This window comes from Rhinichthys klamathensis, unplaced genomic scaffold (genome assembly GCF_029890125.1).
Source record: "Rhinichthys klamathensis goyatoka isolate OS25496 unplaced genomic scaffold, OSU_Roscu_1.1 h1tg000750l_1, whole genome shotgun sequence".
Taxonomy (NCBI): domain Eukaryota; kingdom Metazoa; phylum Chordata; class Actinopteri; order Cypriniformes; family Leuciscidae; genus Rhinichthys; species Rhinichthys klamathensis.
In genome coordinates, this window is record NW_026607158.1 from 452,501 (window position 1) to 467,297 (window position 14,797).

The 14,797-nt window shown below is 48.0% G+C and overlaps 1 protein-coding gene across 13 annotated transcripts in view; it reads left to right on the plus strand.

Moving 5' to 3' along the window:
* The window catches only part of rapgef6 (Rap guanine nucleotide exchange factor (GEF) 6), a 177,236-nt gene that overhangs the window by 99,236 nt on the left and 63,203 nt on the right, over window positions 1-14,797 (plus strand). For all 13 annotated transcript variants that reach the window (XM_056242775.1, XM_056242780.1, XM_056242782.1 and 10 more), the window contains 3 exons: window positions 2,256-2,433; window positions 2,962-3,098; window positions 9,155-9,313. In XM_056242775.1, the coding sequence (XP_056098750.1) occupies window positions 2,256-2,433; window positions 2,962-3,098; window positions 9,155-9,313 (474 nt within the window). The remainder of the gene's footprint in view (window positions 1-2,255; window positions 2,434-2,961; window positions 3,099-9,154; window positions 9,314-14,797) is intronic.

Here is a 14,797-nt window from a genome sequence, read left to right on the forward strand (position 1 = left end):
GTCAGTCATTATAATCTGAACACACATCTGTATACTGTATCAGTGTAGACAGCGTCAGTCATTATAATCTGAACACACATCTGTATACTGTATCAGTGTAGACAGCGTCAGTCATTATAATCTGAACACACATCTGTATACTGTATCAGTGTAGACAGGATCAGTCATTATAATCTGAACACACATCTGTATACTGTATCAGTGTAGACAGCGTCAGTCATTATAATCTGAACACACACCTGTGTACTGTATCAGTGTAGACAGCATCAGTCATTATAATCTGAACACACATCTGTATACTGTATCAGTGTAGACAGGATCAGTCATTATAATCTGAACACACATCTGTATACTGTATCAGTGTAGACAGCGTCAGTCATTATAATCTGAACACACATCTGTATACTGTATCAGTGTAGACAGTCAGTCATTATAATCTGAACACATATCTGTATACTGTATCAGTGTAGACAGCGTCAGTCATTATAATCTGAACACACATCTGTATACTGTATCAGTGTAGACAGCGTCAGTCATTATAATCTGAACACACATCTGTATACTGTATCAGTGTAGACAGCGTCAGTCATTATAATATGAACACACATCTGTATACTGTATCAGTGTATCAGCGTCAGTCATTATAATCTGAACACACATCTGTATACTGTATCAGTGTAGACAGCGTCAGTCATTATAATCTGAACACACATCTGTATACTGTATCAGTGTAGACAGCATCAGTCATTATAATCTGAACACACATCTGTATACTGTATCAGTGTAGACAGCTTCAGTCATTATAATCTGAACACACATCTGTATACTGTATCAGTGTAGACAGCGTCAGTCATTACATTAACCGCAAACACAATCACAGAGACACAGAGGTCACGCTTCAATCTGTTTTGAATAACTCTTACATGTCAAAAGATCAAGGCAAATGAGATACAGTATCTCATGTCACGACCCCTTTAATAACTCCAGCGCTGCTCATGTGGCTCACGACAGGAACGCTTTTAAACATCACGCTGGACCCTGATATTTGCATTCAGCGCATGAATCAGTGAATCACATGTAAGCTCTCATAAATCCCTTCTTCTCGTTTACTAAATCGGTTTAGCAGAGATCACGTTGACATTAAAGAGAAAGGATGTGCTGAAGAACATAAACCTCATGATTTCCTTTCCTAAGTCTGAACAGCCACAATCACTGATGTTTGGTCAAATCACTGAACTGACTTGATCTGAACAATGACACCATTGTCTTCTAGAGCTGCTTTACAGCAGAATTTGAATGAAGTTTGCATCATTGATTCTGATATTTTCTTGTTTATTAAAGGGTGTCCGCTGGGTCTTAAAAAGTATTAAAAGTTGAGAAATTTAGGCCCTTAAAAAATATTAAATGCCATTTTCCAAGGTATTACATTTTGTATCATCTTTTCATTATGTATATTTGTCCAAAGAATTGTATTCATTTTTGAATTAATTCTCTTGTGCTTCGTTCCAACCCTTCTGAATTATGTTGCATTGATAATGAATTATCACTAAGACTATGTTTAGTTATGCAATCTTACAATCAATATATAGTAAATGTAAGTTAAAGTGTAAGTGTGTGTACCTGCATTTACAGTAGACTGAGCATTTTCCTTCAGGTCAGTTCTATATTCATAATAAAATATCCGTTTGAATGTCCACCGCGATATCTTGTCCTTCTAACAGTTAAGGGGTTTTCCCGTGACATGCTAGACATTCATCAGTTACGTCTTTCTCTCTGTGTACACAACTTTCAATCGTTTGAATATAAAAGTCTTCTCTACTGACTCACTCACTCATAAAGACAGCTTTGCCGCCATCTAATGGAGAAATAATGTGTGTAATTTCTGTTGCTGTTCACGGTCAGAGACTATTTTTTCCAGCGGAAGGAAGGCTTTTAGTGATTTTACTTCATTATATAGTTGCATTGATACATTTTTTTTACTTTAATATTTGTATTATGTGGACACGGTGTTATAAAAGCAATAAGGTACTCGAGGCTAGTGCTGTATCGTGAATAAGTTACGTGTCGCGTCGTGCCTAACAACGCCCTTCAGCCGTGACTTATTCACAATCACCACACAGCACTAGCCTCGAGTACTTTATTGTTTACATAATTTAAACTCCATGATTCCTGTATATACCCTGTATTAGCAGCTTTGCAAGCATCTGTATGGTCTGAGGAGCTGTAGAAGTAAAGTGTGACGTGTTCCTCCACAGGCCACGGAGAGTGAGATGGGAGACGTGGATCTGTCGGGTCTCCCCGAAGCCCCAGTGGACTCTGAGGAAGAGGAGGAGGATGAAGACATCGAGCGCTCCTCAGAGGCTCTCCTGGGCCGAGATCTGGTGCGCGAGTGTCTGGAGAAGGAGCCGGTGGATCGCACCGACGACGACATCGGTAAAGCACTCGCTGTCGAGAACACACAACAGGCTCTCTCTAGCCGCGTTTACATTACAGATTTGAGCAAAACTATTGCAATATTTTCTAAATGTCGATAAAAAACTATTGCGAGAGTCTCCCTGAGTCTCTCCGTAATGCTACTGGTTATTCCTGATACTGGATCAGTGAGATTGGCCTCTGTGTTGTTATTGCCGGAGTCTCTGAAGCTCGTGTAAAGGCTCCGCCCTCTTCTGAACGGAGGCGGAGCTAAAGCTCATTTGCTCATTTAAAGGGACACACACAAAAACGGCGTGTTTTTGCTCACACCCAAAAAGGGGCAAATTTGACAAGCTTTAATAAATGATCTGGGGGGTATTTTTAGCTGAAATTTCACACACACATTCTGGGGAAGCCATAGAGTTATATAAAATCTTGTGAAAAGGGGCATAATGTCACCTTTAAATGGTAATGGTTTGTTAAAAAATGATGGTTTGTTTGTTTGGTGGAATAAATTGCTTTAAAAAGTCTCTCTCTCTCGCTCTACAGAGCAGCTCCTGGAGTTCATGCATCAGCTTCCAGCTTTCGCAAACATGACGATGTCAGTGAGGAGAGAGTTGTGTCGAGTCATGATGTTCGAGGTGGTGGAACTGGAGGGGACCGTCATTCTTCAGGACAAACAGGAGGTAGTAGAGCCAGTTACTAGCAGACATACTGACCACAAAGCTCTTTTATTGACGTCTTTCCGTGGTTCAAACACTGATTGATCGATTACATGAAATGTAAGTTGTTCTGTATCCTTCTGATATTCATTGATGTTTATTTGCTGCTGTAACTAGTAGTAAAGAGGAAGAGATGAACTGAGGCGCTACAGCGATCTGTCACGCATTAAAGAGACACAGGGCCCTATTTTAACGACCTGAAACGCAAGTATCAAACGCAAAACGCAAGTAATTTTCGGGGCGCTGTGGCTATTATACTGGCGGGATAAATGACTCTTGCGTCCGACGCTACCGTAATCTAAACTGTGTTGGTCTGAAGTCGCTACATTACTCATAGGTGTGGTTTGGGCGTAACATGCAATAAACCAATCAGAGCGTCGTCTCACATTCCCTTTAAGAGCCAGCGCGCTTGTCCATGGCGGATCGCTATAATAACGGCGGATTTGCAGACGAATGCCAGGAGCGTTCTCAGCCGAGGAGACCGGCGTTCTCAGCCGAGGAGACCGGCGTTCACAGCCGAGGAGACCGGCGTTCACAGCCGAGGAGACCGGCGTTCACAGCCGAGGAGTCCGGCGTTCTCAGCCGAGGAGACCGGCGTTCACAGCCTAGGAGACCGGCGTTCACAGCCGAGGAGACCGGCGTTCACAGCCGAGGAGACCGGCGTTCACAGCCGAGGAGTCCGGCGTTCTCAGCCGAGGAGACCGGCGTTCACAGCCGAGGAGTCCGGCGCTTTCTTAGCCGAGGAGATCGGCGTTCACAGCCTAGGAGACCGGCGTTCACAGCCTAGGAGACCGGCGTTCACAGCCGAGGAGACCGGCGTTCACAGCCGAGGAGACCGGCGTTCACAGCCGAGGAGTCCGGCGTTCTCAGCCGAGGAGACCGGCGTTCACAGCCGAGGAGTCCGGCGCTTTCTTAGCCGAGGAGATCGGCGTTCACAGCCTAGGAGACCGGCGTTCACAGCCTAGGAGACCGGCGTTCACAGCCGAGGAGACCGGCGTTCACAGCCGAGGAGACCGGCGTTCACAGCCGAGGAGTCCGGCGTTCTCAGCCGAGGAGACCGGCGTTCACAGCCGAGGAGTCCGGCGCTTTCTTAGCCGAGGAGATCGGCGTTCACAGCCTAGGAGACCGGCGTTCACAGCCTAGGAGACCGGCGTTCACAGCCGAGGAGACCGGCGTTCACAGCCGAGGAGACCGGCGTTCACAGCCGAGGAGACCGGCGTTCACAGCCGAGGAGACCGGCGTTCACAGCCGAGGAGACCGGCGTTCTCAGCCGAGGAGACCGGCGTTCACAGCCGAGGAGACCGGCGTTCTCAGCCGAGGAGACCGGCGTTGGCGTTCTCAGCCAAGGAGACCGGCGTTCTCAGCCGAGGAGACCGGCGTTCACAGCCGAGGAGACCGGCGTTCACAGCCGAGGAGACCGGCGTTCTCAGCCGAGGAGTCCGGAGTTCACAGCCGAGGAGACCGGCGTTCTCAGCCGAGGAGACCGGCGTTCTCAGCCGAGAAGTCCGGAGTTCACAGCCGAGGAGTCCGGCGTTCACAGCCGAGGAGACCGGCGTTCTCAGCCGAGGAGTCCGGAGTTCACAGCCGAGGAGACCGGCGTTCTCAGCCGAGGAGACCGGCGTTCACAGCCGAGAAGTCCGGAGTTCACAGCCGAGGAGTCCGGCGTTCACAGCCGAGGAGTCCGGAGTTCACAGCCGAGGAGACCGGAGTTCTCAGCCGAGGAGACCGGCGTTCACAGCCGAGGAGACCGGCGTTCTCAGCCGAGGAGTCCGGCGTTCACAGCCGAGGAGTCCGGAGTTCACAGCCGAGGAGACCGGAGTTCTCAGCCGAGGAGACCGGCGTTCTCAGCCGAGGAGACCGGCGTTCTCAGCCGAGGAGTCCGGCGTTCACAGCCGAGGAGTCCGGAGTTCACAGCCGAGGAGACCGGAGTTCTCAGCCGAGGAGACCGGCGTTCACAGCCGAGGAGACCGGCGTTCTCAGCCGAGGAGACCGGCGTTCACAGCCGAGGAGACCGGCGTTCACAGCCGAGGAGACCGGCGTTCTCAGCCGAGGAGACCGGAGTTCTCAGCCGAGGAGACCGGCGTTCACAGCCGAGGAGACCGGCGTTCACAGCCGAGGAGTCCGGAGTTCACAGCCGAGGAGACCGGCGTTCTCAGCCGAGGAGACCGGCGTTCACAGCCGAGGAGACCGGCGTTCTCAGCCGAGGAGACCGGAGTTCACAGCCGAGGAGACCGGCGTTCACAGCCTAGGAGACCGGCGTTCTCAGCCGAGGAGACCGGCGTTCACAGCCGAGGAGACCGGCGTTCACAGCCGAGGAGACCGGCGTTCTCAGCCGAGGAGACCGGAGTTCTCAGCCGAGGAGACCGGCGTTCACAGCCGAGGAGACCGGCGTTCACAGCCGAGGAGTCCGGAGTTCACAGCCGAGGAGACCGGCGTTCTCAGCCGAGGAGACCGGCGTTCACAGCCGAGGAGACCGGCGTTCTCAGCCGAGGAGACCGGAGTTCACAGCCGAGGAGACCGGCGTTCACAGCCTAGGAGACCGGCGTTCACAGCCGAGGAGACCGGCGTTCACAGCCGAGGAGACCGGCGTTCACAGCCTAGGAGACCGGAGTTCACAGCCGAGGAGACCGGCGTTCTCAGCCGAGGAGACCGGCGTTCACAGCCGAGGAGACCGGCGTTCTCAGCCGAGGAGACCGGAGTTCACAGCCGAGGAGACCGGCGTTCACAGCCTAGGAGAAACAAAGTTCACAGGATGGAGAAACACACCCAGATTAGTTTCAGTTAAACAGGCTTTATCTTCATGGACACCACAATGATTTCCCTCATGTGGTAATATTTTTCCTTGCAATTATGTATGGTTTGCCAAAATGGGAACGGCTGCGTCTGTGTGTATGAGAGAAGTGTGTGTGTGTTGTGCACACGCTACATAATGGCCACGCATGCGCCCCTAAAATAGCATCTGAATAACGCACGACTTTAGACTGGGTTTGTCCTGGTCTGTGGAGTAAGTGTTTTCTGGAACTGCTCAACAGCACCAGGGAACGTTTGCGCCGGGACACGCCTCCTCTTTCCCTGAACCGCCCCGCGAGCGCAAGTTCATTCCCGGATTTACCGACGTGCGTCGAGCGCAAAATAGGAATGATACATGCGTCGTGTAAAAGTCAATTGCGCTGGGTGCAAGATAGGGCCCACAAACACACACTTATTGAGTGAAATTAAGTATAAAAATGACAGAAATTGAATATGAAATTGATATGCTGAAAATAGCATAGATCTTGGGATTTAAGAATCGAATCACAAACAAATGCATTCATATGTGTAACCCAGCCCTATTTGTAACCCAGTCTGTAAGTTACTAGTGCTCCTCCTGGAGCTTGCACTGAGAAACACTCCCGCATCCTGAGGCCGGTTAAGAGTGAAGAAACTGTTCCTGAGACCACAATACAAGCAAAGTTGTTGAATGCTGTGAATTGTTTCAGTGATGAAAAGTGTGAGAGCAGTGTGTGTGTTTGAGCGGTTTTAAAAGAGGGTGTGCAGTCTGTCATGACGGATCACATTGATCAACAGTGTGTGTGTGTGTGGGCTACAGTGAAGGTCAACAAGACACACTCTTTCTTAATGAGAGAAGAGAGAGACGGAAACACAAAGAGTGACTCAAAGGTCAAGATATTTAAGCAGATTCACTTGTAGACACACACTAGTGTTCAGCTGCAAACACAACAGAGCACACTTAGATCACACACACACACACACACACACACACACACACACACACACACACACACACACACACACACACACACTAGTGTTCAGCTGAAAACACAACAGAGCACACTTAGATCACACACACACACACACACACACACACACACACGTGTTCAGCTGCAAACACAACAGAGCACACTTAGATCACACACACACACACACACACACACACACACTAGTGTTCAGCTGCAAACACAACAGAGCACACTTAGATCAACACACACACACACACACACACACACACACACACACACACAAGTGTTCAGCTGCAAACACAACAGAGCACACTTAGATCAACACACACACACACACACACACACACACACACTAGTGTTCAGCTGCAAACACAACAGAGCACACTTAGATCAACACACAAACACACACACACACACGATGATCTAAGTGTGCTCTGTTGTGTTTGGAGCTGAACACTAGTTTGTGTGTGTGTGTGTGTGTGATCTAAGTGTGCTCTGTTGTGTTTGCAGCTGAACACTAGTGTGTGTGTGTGTGTGTGTGTGTGTGTGTGTGTGTGTGTGTGTGTGTGTGTGTGTGTGTGTGTGTGTGTGATCTAAGTGTGCTCTGTTGTGTTTGCAGCTGAACACTAGTGTGTGTGTGTGTGATCTAAGTGTGCTCTGTTGTGTTTGCAGCTGAACACTAGTGTGTGTGTGTGTGATCTAAGTGTGCTCTGTTGTGTTTGCAGCTGAACACTAGTGTTTGTGTGTGTGTGTGATCTAAGTGTGCTCTGTTGTGTTTGCAGCTGAACACTAGTGTGTGTGTGTGTGATCTAAGTGTGCTCTGTTGTGTTTGCAGCTGAACACTAGTGTGTGTGTGTGTGATCTAAGTGTGCTCTGTTGTGTTTGCAGCTGAACACTAGTGTGTGTGTGTGTGTTGATCTAAGTGTGCTCTGTTGTGTTTGCAGCTGAACACTAGTGTGTGTGTGTGTGATCTAAGTGTGCTCTGTTGTGTTTGCAGCTGAACACTAGTGTGTGTGTGTGTGTGTTGATCTAAGTGTGCTCTGTTGTGTTTGCAGCTGAACACTAGTGTTTGTGTGTGTGTGTGATCTAAGTGTGCTCTGTTGTGTTTGCAGCTGAACACTAGTGTGTGTGTGTGTGTGTTGATCTAAGTGTGCTCTGTTGTGTTTGCAGCTGAACACTAGTGTTTGTGTGTGTGTGTGATCTAAGTGTGCTCTGTTGTGTTTGCAGCTGAACACTAGTGTGTGTGTGTGTGTGTGTGTGTGTGTTGATCTAAGTGTGCTCTGTTGTGTTTGCAGCTGAACACTAGTGTGTGTGTGTGTGTGTTGATCTAAGTGTGCTCTGTTGTGTTTGCAGCTGAACACTAGTGTGTGTGTGTGTGTGTGTGTGTGTGTGTGTGTGTTGATCTAAGTGTGCTCTGTTGTGTTTGCAGCTGAACACTAGTGTTTGTGTGTGTGTGTGATCTAAGTGTGCTCTGTTGTGTTTGCAGCTGAACACTAGTGTGTGTGTGTGTGTGTGTGTGTTGATCTAAGTGTGCTCTGTTGTGTTTGCAGCTGAACACTAGTGTGTGTGTGTGTGTGTGTGTGATCTAAGTGTGCTCTGTTGTGTTTGCAGCTGAACACTAGTGTGTGTGTGTGTGTGTTGATCTAAGTGTGCTCTGTTGTGTTTGCAGCTGAACACTAGTGTTTGTGTGTGTGTGTGATCTAAGTGTGCTCTGTTGTGTTTGCAGCTGAACACTAGTGTGTGTGTGTGTGTGTGTGTGTTGATCTAAGTGTGCTCTGTTGTGTTTGCAGCTGAACACTAGTGTGTGTGTGTGTGTTGATCTAAGTGTGCTCTGTTGTGTTTGCAGCTGAACACTAGTGTGTGTGTGTGTGTGTGTGTGTGTGTGTGTGTGTTGATCTAAGTGTGCTCTGTTGTGTTTGCAGCTGAACACTAGTGTTTGTGTGTGTGTGTGATCTAAGTGTGCTCTGTTGTGTTTGCAGCTGAACACTAGTGTGTGTGTGTGTGTGTGTGTGTGTTGATCTAAGTGTGCTCTGTTGTGTTTGCAGCTGAACACTAGTGTGTGTGTGTGTGTGTGTGTGTGTTGATCTAAGTGTGCTCTGTTGTGTTTGCAGCTGAACACTAGTGTTTGTGTGTGTGTGATCTAAGTGTGCTCTGTTGTGTTTGCAGCTGAACACTAGTGTGTGTGTGTGTGTGTGATCTAAGTGTGCTCTGTTGTGTTTGCAGCTGAACACTAGTGTGTGTGTGTGTGTGTGATCTAAGTGTGCTCTGTTGTGTTTGCAGCTGAACACGTGGTACGTGATCCTGAACGGGTGTGTGGAGATCAGTTATGGAGAGGGAAGAGCAGAGATGCTGTGTATGGGCAACAGCTTCGGCATCGCTCCGTCTCTCGACACACAGTTCATGAGCGGCCTCGTGTGCACCAAAGCCGACGACAGCCAGGTGAGCTTCTCACGCGCACCAGCTAAACATGCCTCGCCACAGCCGAGCTCTCACGCCGCGAGCTAAACATGCCTCGCCACATCAGGAGGAGATCATGACACGAAACGCAGAAGTTATGAGATACTTCAGGGTGTCCAGTTCTGTTCCTGGAGAGACCATCAGATGAAAGGTCAAATTATGACATACTATGTCTTCATTATGATAAAAATAAAAAGAGATGAGATGCAAATGAGATAAAATCCAAAATTATGAAATAAAAAGTTGAAATTGCTGTCATAATTATGATAAAAAGTACTAATACTATGAGATAAAAGTTCAAATTATGACATACTATGTCATCATTATGATAAAAAAGTGAAAATTATGGTAAAAAAATTAGATAAACAAAAATTATGACAAAACAAAGATCAAAGATCAAATGTAAAAAATGAATATATATGTCATTATGAGATGTTATGTAAGAAAAAGATAAAAGTAAAAATCATGAGATAAAAAGATACAATTCTGAAAAAAGTGAATTACGAACTAAAAAGTTGAAAATATGGAAAAATCTCTGGCCCTAATAATCAGGAATGACCCCAAATATTTGATATTCTCAGGGAAAAATAGAGAAAAACTAACTAAACTGGAGATCCGTGGCCCTAATAATCAGGAATGACCCCCAATATTTCATATTCTTAGAGAAAATAGAGAAAAACTAACTAAACTGGAGATCTGTGGCCCTAATAATCAGGAATGACCCCCAATATTTGATATTCTCAGAGAAAATAGAGAAAAACTAACTAAACTGGAGATCCCTGAGCCTAATAATCAGGAATGACCCCCAATATTTGATATTCTCAGAGAAAAACAAACTAAACTGGAGATCCGTGGCCCTAATAATCAGGAATGACCCCCAATATTTGATATTCTCAGAGAAAAACTAACTAAACTGGAGATCCGTGGCCCTAATAATCAGGAATGACCCCCAATATTTGATATTCTCAGGGAAAAATAGAGAAAAACTAACTAAACTGGAGATCCGTGGCCCTAATAATCAGGAATGACCCCCAATATTTGATATTCTCAGAGAAAATAGAGAAAAACTAACTAAACTGGAGATCCGTGAGCCTAATAATCAGGAATGACCCCCAATATTTGATATTCTCAGAGAAAAATAGAGAAAAACTAACTAAACTGGAGATCCGTGGCCCTAATAATCAGGAATGACCCCCAATATTTGATATTCTCAGAGAAAAATAGAGAAAAACTAAATAAACTGGAGATTTGTGACCCTAATAATCTGAAATAACGTCTCGGTTACTAATGTAACCTCGGTTCTATCTAGAAGAGGGAACGAGTGTTGTGTAAGCTAGCTTACGCTACGGCAAAAACCTCTTTTCTTGAGAATACTGAAGCCAAAAATTATCCTTCTAATTTGTATTAATTTAAAACGCATTTGCTGCAGCGAGCAGACCTAGGCGAGGCAGCTCGCGTGCCTATTGGCTGCTCTGCGGCAACGGCTGCAACCTATCGAGGGACTGCTCGTGACGTAAGCACCAATGAGGGCACACGTCCCGCGCAAATGGGCGTGGCTTATGCCTATATAAGCTAGAGCTCGATAGGATGCTCCTTGATTTTCATCTCTTCAGCGAAGCCTTCGCATCGCTGGATATCGGAGAAGAAGCCTGCGCCGTCGAACAGCCTTTTCAGGGGGACGAGCTGTCTGAGGAAGCCGGTCGTCTTCTCGCCGCCTTCAGTCGCCGTTCCCGTTGCGCTATCCGGCACCCATATCCCTTGTTACGCTCCGTTCGCCACCTAGACACTCATGTTTTTCTCTGACTAAAAGAGCTGAGGCGTTGATACAAATGCCTCGTATTTCCTGTGGCTCGTGCAGAGCCCCTCTCGCCAACGGGGACCGTCATATCCTGTGCGCTTCCTGCTTGGGCCGAGACCACGCGGACCACGCGCTGTCCAAGGGCGGATGTCCCGAGTGCGACACCATGGCCTTGTCGACCCTGCGCGCTCGACTGGCCATCTTCAACGTGGATTGCCTCTTCTGCGCCGCACCGTAAGCAGCGCCAGTCTCAGAGGCCGCCTGAGGAGGTTCCAGTGGACGAATGCACGTGCTTCGCTTTCCCCTGTGTCACTCACCGATGGCCAGCGCCCGACTTCGGCTGCTCCCATCTCCCGTGACGAGTCGGAAGGGGACGACGAAGAGGGCGGCTGTTCTCTTCTCGCCTCGGGGAGTGAAGAGTGGTCGGGTTCCGTTCCGGTCCCCGCCCCTTCTCTTCAAGAGTCCAGTGGGATTAGAGCCAGCGTCGACGCCGAGCTTCTCCACCTCCTCACGAAGGCCGTGGAGGACCTCGGCCTGGATTGGGCACTGCCCGATGAGCCCGTGCCCAACAGTCTCGACGGCTGCTTTCTCCCCGGTCGCCGCTCAGCACCTCCCACGAGGCCCGCCCCATTTCTTCTCGAACTGCACGAGGAGCTTTCGAAATCCTGGAAGGCTCCTTTTTCGCCCAGGCTGCGATCATCTGTCTCTTCGACGCTCTCTGTTGTGGACGGCGCGAAGGACAAAGGTTATGTTTCCATTCCTCCGATCGAGGAAGCGATCGCAACGCACCTTTGCCCTCCCTCTGCTGGATGGCGTTCTAAAGCCGCTTTGCCTTCTAAAGCCTGCCAACTACTTCCGCCTTCGTCAGCCGCGCTTACACCGCCGCTGGCCAGGCCGCCTCAGCACGCCACACTATGGCAGTGCTGCAGATATACCAAGCCAACCTTCTCCGTTCCATGGACGAGGCGGGCACGGACCCCGACAGCTTTATGGACTTGAGGAGCGCCACAGACCTAGCTCTGCGAGCCACCAAGTCCGCCGCTCAGGCCATCGGGAGGAACATGGCGTCCCTCACCGTTGTCGAGAGACATTTGTGGCTGACGTTGTCAGATATGAAGGACGCTGACAGAGCCTCCATCCTTGACGCGCCTGTATCTCCTTCCGGGCTTTTCGGGCAAGCTGTTGATGGGTTTGTGGAGCGTTTTTCAGAGGTCCAGAAGACGTCGCAGGCTATGCAACACTTCATCCCTCGACGCTCGAGTTCCGCATCAGGACGCTCTAGGAAACAGCCGCCTACCCGGAAAGCAGCCTCCACCGCCAGCTTCTCAGCGTCAGCGACCGAGAGAGCGCCAACGCTCGAGCTCGGCTGGCCGTTCCAGGCTTCCTCGGGGACCCAGGCCCAAGATCACGCTTTTGAACCTCTGCAGTCTGTGGACCTTAAGTATCTCTCGTTGAAAACCGCCTTTCTGGTGGCAATCGCCTCAGTCAAGCGGGTGGGTGACTTACACGCACTTTCTGTTAGCGCGTCTTGCCTTGAGTTTGGGCCTAATGACTCTAAGGTCATCCTCAAACCGAGACATGGTTATGTCCCCAAAGTACTTGCCACTCCTTTCAGAGCGCAAGTCATTTCCCTGTCAGCCCTCTTCGGATCTGACAGCGAGTCTGACGTGAATCTCCTTTGCCCAGTTAGGGCCCTGAGAATTTACGTGGAAAGTTCGGCTGCTTTCAGACAGTCAGAACAGCTCTTTGATTCTTTTGGTGGCCGATCTAAAGGTCTAGCCTCGAAACATAGCCTTTCCAGGTGGATAGTGGACGCTATCTCACTGGCTTATGCATCTAAGGGCCTTCGTTGCCCTCTGGGCGTCAGAGCTTATTCCACTATAGGCGTGGCCTCTTCGTGGGCCTGGTCCAGTGGGATTTCTCTTCAAGATATTTGTATGGCGGCAGGCTGGGCCTCTCCGTCTACATTTATAAGGTTCTATAACCTGGAAGTTCCCGCTCTTCAAGCTAGATTGTTATCAGTCTAGTTAATCTGCTCAGTTCTGCCGGATTCGCTTCCGCAAACTGCAAAGTTTCAGTTCAGGCAGGCTATTGCCTCCTCTGACTGTAATACAGTGTTAAGCACCTTTGTTCACTTAAGGTAACCACATTTGCCTTATATCATTCTTAATCAGCCCATCCTTCGGCTTTTTATATCCCCGTATCATATGAGCTCAGGGCACTCGACCTTGGGTCAGTGTTGTGGTAGATTTAGCACGCACAGCGTTTTAAATTGGTTTCCCGTAGCGTAAGCTAGCTTACGCAACACGAGAGTACTCTCGTAAGAAAACGTCTCGGTTACTAACGTAACCTCGGTTCTCTCTAGAAGAGGGAACGAGTGTTGCGTAACCCCGCCGTGCTTGTGCTACCATCTGGTTTCGCTTCAGTTGATGAAAATCAAGGAGCATCCTATCGAGCTCTGGCTTATATAGGCATAAGCCACGCCCATTCGCGCGGGATGTGATGACTGAGGGCGCCAGCACCCTCATTGGTGCTTAGGTCACGAGCAGTTCCTCGATAGGTTGCAGCCGTTGCCGCAGAGCAGCCAATAGGCACGCGAGCTGCCTCGCCTAGGTCTGCTCGCTGCAGCAAATGCGTTTTAAATTAATACAAATTATAAGGATAATTTTTGGCTTCAGTATTCTCGAGAAAAGAGGTTTTTTTCCGTAGCATAAGCTAGCTTACGCAACACTCGTTCCCTCTTCTAGAGAGAACTGAGGTTACATTAGTAACCGAGACGTTATTTCTGATTATTAGGGCCACGAATCTCCAGTTTAGTTAGTTTTTCTAAATTTTTCTCTGAGAATATCAAATATTGGGGGTCATTCCTGATTATTAGGGCCACAAATCTCCAGTTTAGTTAGTTTTTCTCTATTTTTCTCTAAGAATATGAAATATTGGGGGTCATTCCTGATTGTTAGGGCCACAAATCTCCAGTTTAGTTAGTTTTTCTCTATTTTTCTCTAAGAATATGAAATATTGGGGGTCATTCCTGATTATTAGGGCCACAAATCTCCAGTTTAGTTAGTTTTTCTATTTTTTTCTCTAAGAATATGAAATATTGGGGGTCATTCCTGATTATTAGGGCCACAAATCTCCAGTTTAGTTAGTTTTTCTATTTTTTTCTCTAAGAATATAAAATATTGGGGGTCATTCCTGATTGTTAGGGCCACAGATCTCCCGTTTAGTTAGTTTTTCTCTATTTTTCTCTAAGAATATGAAATATTGGGGCTCATTCCTGATTATTAGGGCCACAAATCTCCAGTTTAGTTAGTTTTTCTATTTTTTTCTCTAAGAATATGAAATATTGGGGGTCATTCCTGATTATTAGGGCCACAGATCTCCAGTTTAATTAGTTTTTCTCTGAGAATATAAAATATTGGGGGTCATTCCTGATTGTTAGGGCCACAAATCTCCAGTTTAGTTAGTTTTTCACTGTTTTTCTCTGAGAATATCATATATTGGGGTCATTCCTTATTCTGACGGGACTCTATGATGTCTGTGGTGTTTCGGTCCCTCACACTGTTATCTCTGCCGGTCATGAAGTGTCGTGGTCAGGGTCCGAATGTAAAAGCCTCCTAATATAGCAGCGCTGCTGATTCCTCAAAATAAAGACTCCACCTCAACTT